Here is a 7,929-nt window from a genome sequence, read left to right as displayed (position 1 = left end):
AGCCAGCTTGGGAATCTCTCTTTCTCTCTCTGTCCTTTCCTTGCTCGCTCTTTCTCTCAAAATAAATAAGTAAAACGTAAAAATAATAAAAAATGAAAACTATCAATTTATCTGTAACACAGAGTCAACCATACTTGGAGGACTAGCTTTGAGGCTTGTTGTACCAGGAAGATTTCTTTCTGCTTATTTCCTACTGTGTTGGGTGATTTTCACAAAGTGAACTCAAACTTACCTGATCTCCGACTGAGAAAATCCTGAGGTGCCCAGGATGCACGTCCCTATGGTGCACCAGGTTGTGATGAGCTGAAACTCATCTTGAAACGCAAGATGAAAAATTATGTTTCGTCTTGGCCTTAATAACAAAATTCAATAATAATCATGGGGGCACCTGGGTGGTTCAGTCAGTTAAGCGTCCGACTCTTGATTTCCGCTCAGGCTGTGAGGTTGGAGCCCTTGAGTGGGGCTCTGCTTAGGATTCTCTCTCTACCTCTCTCTCTGCCCCTCCCCCACTCATTCTCTTCCCCCCCAAATAAATAAACCTTACAAAATCATCATCGTCATCATAGCAGAATAATAATAATAGCATACATTAAAACACGGACCTACAAGAGGACAGACATAAGAATATGCATCTTCAAGGGAAGACCTTCCCCACCGGAGTCAAGGCTTTCTCATTGTCCCTCTGCTCATCCCTCCCTCCTCCAGTCGTGTTCTCTCCCCTACTTCCCAAGCCACCTTTCCTCTAGTCTGGAGCATGTAGGGTTCTGGTTTTATGTAATTCTCTCGGTTTTAAATTCCCACCTTGCTGGGAGGTCTGCCCATTTGCTGCATGGGTTGAATAGTCTTTGTCCTCTGAGCTCGGGGCCCTTCAAAGTTGTGTCAATGGCACCAGGAAACACAGCCCTGAGAGGGGTCTTCTGTACGATGGGCCCCAGGAATCTGGGAGTACACAGAGCTGAAGACCCTTGAGAAGCCAGAACACCAATCACAAGGCAGAGTCAAGAGGAAGTGGCCCCGCCCCGACTCCTCACCAGGGAAAAAGCAAACCTCTTGAGCTGTTTGGTAAGGCTAAGTGTTTCAAAGAGTGAGTGTAAGTTTGCGGGGAGGGCGGGAATCAAAGGTCAGGTCAGGGACTTGAAAAAGGCCACTTGATCAGGCTCGGGAGATAAGAAGCTGACGCTACTGGAAACCCAGGCACGGAGGAACCGTGGATTGGTCTGGGGCCTGCTCCTGCTCAGGGTCTCTGCTCCTCCCAGGGGACTCTCTCAGGGGACCCTTCCTGGGTGCCCAGCCCTGGGATGCGCCCTGGGAGACAAGCCAGGAAGGTATCTGGGAAAGTGGGCACCGACGTGAGCCATGGCTGGACAGCAGTCGGGCAGGCTGCTTTGAGGAGGTGATGCGGAAGGACTCGTTCATCTGTAATTGTTTATCCAGCACTCTCTCTGCTTCCAGGCACCCTTCTGGGTGGGGCCACAACAGCTGAGAACCACACCCCCGTTCTGGAGAAGTTCTTGTTCTAAAGGAGTGCGGTGGTCAAGGAGTATACAATTAAGTAAACAAGACAGTTTTACGGGGAGAGAAATTATAGGCAGAGAATTAAACCAGGAAGACACGATAGAGTGGCCACTTAAAATTAAACGGTAAAGGAAAGCCCTTGCTCCAGAGATAGTATTTAATCTGAAACGTGAATGACAACAAAGAGTCATGCAGAGGTAGAGGGAAGTGTCCTAGGCTGGAACAGCAGTGCAAGTGCCTGCATTCAACTTTGAACTTGAGTGATTTACAAATACTTCCTCCCCTGTGGCTCCCTCTGCGACATGGGTGCCTCATCCAAAGATGACATTTTTTTTTCTTAAATTTTTTTTTAACGTTTATTCAGACTTGAGAGAGAGTGTGAACAGGGGGAAGGGCAGAGAGAGAGGGAGACACAGAATCCGAAGCAGAATCCAGGCTCAGGGCTGTCAGCACAGAGCCCGACGCAGGGCTCGAACTCACAAACCGTGAGATCATGACCTGAGCCGAAGCTGGACCCTTAACCGACTGAGCCACCCAGGCGCCCCCAAAGATGACATTTAAAGGGAGGCATGAGGGGACTCAGTGGTTAACCACCCCCCCACCACCGCAATAAACCTAACACAAATGGAAGGGTGAACTAGTCAGAGCAGCTGACACAGAGGTGTGTGCCTGTTCACGTAGGTGTGTGTGTATGTGCGTGTGCATACGCGTGAGGTCACATGCTTGGTAGAGCGTCTAACCGTGTCTCTTCTAGAAATGAATATCTGGAGGAAACCAGCGGCTAGACTCTGAGTCTGGAGAGTCAGAGTGGTGGAGCTGTGGGGGTGGGCGCATGGGAGGGGGCAACGGAGGGAGGACTTTAGGGTCTTAAAATGGTGAGCTGTCCAGTGCTGAGCCTCCGACCCCACCAGCAGCCCTGGAGAGCTGCCCAGTGCACAGCGGCTCTAAGGACAGTTGTTTATTAATCTGGGGTTGAAGGCCAGTCCGGCACTGTCCCTGGTCACCAGGTTAATTGGGCCTGACGTCCCTGGGCTGGAGGACCTGCTTCCCTGCCATAGCCTCAGTGCTTTGAGGAGGCCCTAGTAAGTCATTCCTGGAGGACAGAGGTAAAGGCCCCGGGCCAGGGGTCTGGCCACTCGACTTGATCGTGTGAGGTCCGGGCAGGGACTTTGGTGGGGGGTTCAGGTCCACTCGGGGCCTCTATCTCCAGCTGACCTGGGGCGTTTGAATCCTTCCAGGGTCCACTTGACCTTCTGTGAACTAAAGGGTGGTCTTTCCAGCCAAAGAGAAGAATGGAAGTGGGGTGTGTCCACCAGCAACATGTTTAAGCCTTGACTTTGGCCTCCAGCGTAATTAGGGGAAGTTAAAAAAAAAAAAAAAAAAAAAAAAAAAACAGAAAAAAAGATAGGAAGCGGAATGGAGGAGAAGAACGTGATCAAGAAAGTTCTCCTCCAGGGGCGCCTGGGTGGCTCAGTCGGTTAAGCATCTGACTTCAGCTCAGGTCATGATCTCACGTCCGTGAGTTCGAGCCCCGCGTCAGGCTTTGTGCTGATGGCCTGGAGCCTGCTTTGGGTTCTGTGTCTCCCTCTCTCTTCTGCCCCTCCCCTGCTCATGCTCTGTTTCTCTCTGTCTCAAAAATAAATAAAAACATTGAAAAATTTTTAAAAGAAAAAAAAGAAAAAAAAGTTCTCCTCCAACTTATTACTTCTCACTGAGTCCTGGAGGAAGGGAAGGGTTAAGGCGGCTGACAGGCCAGGGAAGGCAAGGGCAGATTCGGGAGTTAGGGAGCAAGGCCCGGGGACACTGGGATTAGAGCCTCGAGAGGCCCAGCGGCAGCCCAGCGGCTGCCAAGGTTTCCTGGAAAGGGGGCCAGCTTGAGCAAAAGCTGGATGAGGATCTGGCGGTGGGATCAGGGCACAGAGCTGGGGAGGCGTCTGGGCAGCATGCAGAGGACCCTGCCGGGAGAAGAAACAGACCGGACAGCATGCCAGCTCCAGCGTGAACAGAAATTTTAGGAGCCTGGGTTCTGGCTGGCAAACGTGACCTCTCAGTGGAAAACCTCGAGCCAAGGGAAGGAGAAAATCCGTCTCATCCGGCCAGGATCGAGGACCGAAAGAGGTTCTGTTCTGAGGGTCAGAACCCTGCCTCAGGGCACTCTGGGTCCTGAGCCCCCACCAAGTGCCTGTCACAAAAGAGACACTTGCTACAAGATGATTGACAAGCTGTGGGGGAAACAGCTGTACACGATTCTGAGGGCGGGTGGGGCCTGGAGTGAAAGACGGACTTCTTACATGAAATGAGAGAACGGATGTCATAAACCGGGTCCTGCCTCATGTCATCTGCTAGAGTTTGTCTAACTTTAGGGCCCATGGGAAGGGGAAGAAGAGGGAAACTGAGGTTCCCTTGGCCCTCAAGACTCCTCAAGGGAGTCAAGAAAGAGAGTCAAAGCTCACACAGGCGATCAGCTCTCTGCCTTTGCCAGGCCACTGGGAGCGGGGCTAATTTGTGATTTCCAGATCCCATGGGCCCTCGTGCACAGGGTGGCCTAAGCTACCCAGGCTTGAACCCACAGGGGCACTGGAGCCCCAGGGAGAATGGGCCCCTGTTGTGTTACTCTTGTGTATATGACTCTGTTACTTTACCTTTGTTTTAGCACCTCTATGACGTTTTACTTGTGTGTTTCCCCTGTGGTGTGAGAGTAACTCAGAGCCGAGGGCTATACTAGTCCCCTCTGGGTCTGCTGCCCCCAACACAGGGTCCAGCCCACCAGAGGTGATAGCAAAGGTTGACTGAACAAGATGAGACAGAATTATTTTCCTTGACTTTCTCCACTCTAAGGTGAGGACCATGTTCCTGTCTTCATCACTTCCTGTCCTCCTTCTGTGCATGCTGACAGCATCCAGCTCAGAAATAAAAATCTCCGAGGATGCCCTGAAGACCTGCTCAGCGATCGCCTGTGGCATCCCAGGCAGAGATGGACGAGATGGACCCAAGGGAGAAAAGGGGGAACCAGGTACAGGACAGGCTGCTTAAATCTTTGCCCCCAACACCAGACTGTTCCCCGTAAGGGACCCGGCGGAGACAGGACGAGGCTCACCTGTCATCGTGCTGGGTAGTGACTCACTCAGAATCATTCCTGTGAAAGGTCATTCTCTCCAAAGCAAAGATGCTTCTCTGGTGCTCTAGGATTCCACGTTTCCACCCCAGAATCCGTGATGCATGGTTATTTGCAGACAGCAGGTGTCCTGCCTGTTCAGGGAGCTGGCCCGGAGGACAGGCTGTCCCCTGGAATGCAGGAAGATCTTTTTTCTTGGGTCACCACTGGTTGACTGGAGGTTTTCTGGGGTCATTGTAAATCGAACTGAACTTCTGGAAAAAGGGAATGAGCCACAGCCCCTGGATCACTTTTCTTTCCTCTTACAACAGGGCAGGGGCTCAGAGGCTTGCAGGGCCCTCCGGGGAAAATGGGGCCTCCGGGAAACACAGGGCCTCCTGGGGCTCCAGGAATAAAGGGCACCAAAGGAGACCGTGGAGACAATTCAGGTAAGGAGCTCACCCCAGCACAGTGGGCCTAGGGAACCCCAGACCCTGGGGACTCCTGGGCCAGGTGGGAGGTGGCCCTTTTCCTGCTGCCCCATCGGAAGACGCTCGACTCCTGCCCATCCAGCACAGGCGTTTCTGTGAACGTGCTGCCTGAGTGCAGCCTTCCCAATCCTGCCGGGTCACCCCCCTCCAACCCCAGGCCTCTGTGGGACACGGGCCTGCCTCTTCCTCAGCGGATGTAGTCTGCAAGCGGCTCCAGGCTGAGAGGCAGGAACAATGTCCTCTCGAGAGTGGGGTCTATGTCTATCGTCAAAAGCGTGGCGTGGAAACAGTGGGTATCCTAGGATCCCTGAATCCCAGGGAATGTGGTGGCAACCCCCGTTCAGGGTAAAATCAAGTAAATTCGGGGACAACAAAAGTAAAATGATGACCTCTTGTTAATATCTGCCAGCTGGCCCATCAAACTTATAAAAGTATTAAGAGGTTTTCCTAGGGGCACCTGGGTAGCTCAGTCGGTTAAGTGTAGGACTTTGGCTCGGGTCACGATCTCACGGTCTGTGGGTTCGGGCCCCGCATCGGGCTCTGTGCTAACAGCTCAGAGCCTGGAACCTGCTTCGGATTCTGTGTCTCCCTCTGTCTCTGCCCCTCCCCCACTCATGCTCTGTCTTTCTCTTTCTCTCTCTCTCTCTCTCAGAAATAAATAAACTTTAAAAAAATTAAAAAAAAAAAAGAAGTTTGCCTAGAATAAGAAATGAAAGAGAATGATTAAGAAAAAGTTATCAAAAAGGAGAATAACGAGTTGGGCTTTTTCTTGTAAATAACGATAATACCACAACATTTTAAGCAATATGTGAACAACAGGATCCAGAGCCATAATAATTTACAAGGTTTTTTAAATGTCTATTTATTTTTGAGAGACAGAGTATAAGTGGTGGAGAGGCAGACAGAGAGAGGGAGACACAGAATCCAAAGCAGGCTACAGGCTCCGAGCTGTCAGCACAGAGCCCGACGTGAGGCTCGAACCCACGAACCATGAGACCATGACCTGGGCCAAGTCAGATGGCTTAACCAACTGAGCCACCCAGGCGCCCCTACAAGTTTTGATTATTATTATTATCACTATTATTATTATTACTATTGTTAGTTCTGAGTCACAGTTTACAAGAGCTACTAAGTATATCTCAGAAGGCAGGAATGCAGGGGTTTTTTGCTTCTTTTTGTTTTCTTATTTTTTAGAATAAGCATACTCTTCAGTAAAGCTTTCTCCTCCCCCACTCCGCTTTGGCAAAATACTCTCCTCTCCAATTTAGGGTTCCTCTTCCCAATAAATACCCTTCTCCCTATTGCTTTGTAGTTGTGGAGGCGAAGCTGGCTAACCTGGAGGCAGAGATGAGGAGACTGAAATCGGAACTGGACCATGTCGAAAAGTGTAAGCTTGTTTTCTGCCCCCAGTGTGTTCTTGGCTGTCACCTTTTTCTTCAGAGTGCCCTAGGTTTCGGGGAGGGTAGACGAGAGCTACCATTTAAAAAAAAATTTTTTTTTTTAATGTTTTTATTTATATTTGAGAGAGAGAGACAGAGAGAGAGAAAAAGAGCTTGAGCAGGGGAGGGGCAGAGAGAGAGAGGGAGACACAGAATCTGAAGCAGGCTCCAGGATCCGAGCTGGCATCCCAGAGCCTGATACGGGGCTCGAACCCACAAACCATGACATCATGACCTGAGCTGAAGTTGGACAATTAACTGACTGAGCCACCCAGGCGCCCGAAAACTAACATTTATGAACACTTATCACACACCGCGGCCTGCGCTAGGTTAGCATTATCTCCTAATATGGTTTCATTCAATCCTCCCAGTGGCCCTATTTGTGCATATTATACCCATTCTGTTTACAGGTGAGGAATAATAGGTCCGAGAAGTGTAGGTAATTCACTCGCTGTCACACAGCTAGGAAGTAACAGAGGAAGGATTGCACGTGAAGGTCTGCGCCTCCAGAATCCTGGCTCTTTGTCCAGCAATCCCTGGTCTCAGATGGCAGTCCATCCACGTCTGGTGCCCGAGCCTGGCAGGGTGGCCCAAACACCCTTCCCTATGTCCCCTGTACTGGAATGGTTTATACAGACGTTCCTCTCGAGGGCGGGATGTCCCGGGAGAGTGCAAGCTTTCTGCTGGGGGCCTGCTCTGCAGCTGAGGAGTGCTCCCTTACTAGGATCTGACCCCATGGTTGAACACGGGGCTATTTCTCGGAGTCCTGAGTTCCCAGGGTAGGGCTTTTCGCCTAGTTTCCCGGGCCGAGCTCCAAGCCCAGTCAACCTATCCCTTCCATTGTGATTTCAGTGCAAGCCTTCTCCTTGGGCAAAACACCTGGGAAGAAGTTCTACGTGACCAACGGTGAAAGAATGCCTTTTTCCAAAGTGAAGGCCCAGTGCGCCGAGCTCCAGGGCACCGTGGCCACGCCGAAGAACGCTGAGGAGAATAAAGCCATCCAGGATATGGCCGGCAGCCCTGCCTTCCTGGGCATCACGGACGAAGTGACTGAAGGCCGGTTTATGTACGTGACGGGAGGGAGGCTTGCCTACAGCAACTGGAAGAGGGATGAGCCTAATGACCACGGCTCCGGGGAGGATTGTGTCATCCTCCTCCAGGACGGGCTCTGGAATGACATTTCCTGCTCTTCCTCCTTCCTGGCCGTCTGTGAATTCCCAGCCTGAGGAGGAGGTCGCCTCCTTGGCTGCCCACTGAGCTCTCTGCTGCTCCGAAAGAGAATTCGTGGCCCATTTCCCCACCGCACACCACGGTGTTGACTCATTCCTTCAGGGGGACGGAGGGAAATAAAGGGATGTGCTTATGGGGATGAGGAAGTGACAAGAAGTTG

The 7,929-nt window shown here is 51.3% G+C and overlaps 1 protein-coding gene across 2 annotated transcripts; it reads left to right on the top strand.

Moving 5' to 3' along the window:
* The first annotated feature begins 2,477 nt into the window (after positions 1–2,477).
* On the top strand, positions 2,478–7,844 carry MBL2 (mannose binding lectin 2). 2 transcript variants are annotated; one of them, XM_019813387.2, is made up of 5 exons: positions 2,478–2,597; positions 4,353–4,528; positions 4,942–5,058; positions 6,413–6,487; positions 7,392–7,844. In XM_019813387.2, exons 2-5 carry the CDS (start codon positions 4,363–4,365, stop codon positions 7,763–7,765), a joined length of 732 nt encoding a protein of 243 aa, XP_019668946.1. In that variant the 5' UTR covers positions 2,478–2,597; positions 4,353–4,362; the 3' UTR covers positions 7,766–7,844. The 2 variants fall into 2 exon arrangements, with proteins under 2 accessions (XP_019668946.1, XP_019668947.1); XM_019813388.2 differs by having other exon boundaries at positions 2,534–2,621.
* The last annotated feature ends 85 nt before the right edge of the window (positions 7,845–7,929 follow it).

Source organism: Felis catus, chromosome D2 (genome assembly GCF_018350175.1).
Source record: "Felis catus isolate Fca126 chromosome D2, F.catus_Fca126_mat1.0, whole genome shotgun sequence".
Taxonomy (NCBI): domain Eukaryota; kingdom Metazoa; phylum Chordata; class Mammalia; order Carnivora; family Felidae; genus Felis; species Felis catus.
This window is presented reverse-complemented; position numbering and strand designations above follow the sequence as displayed.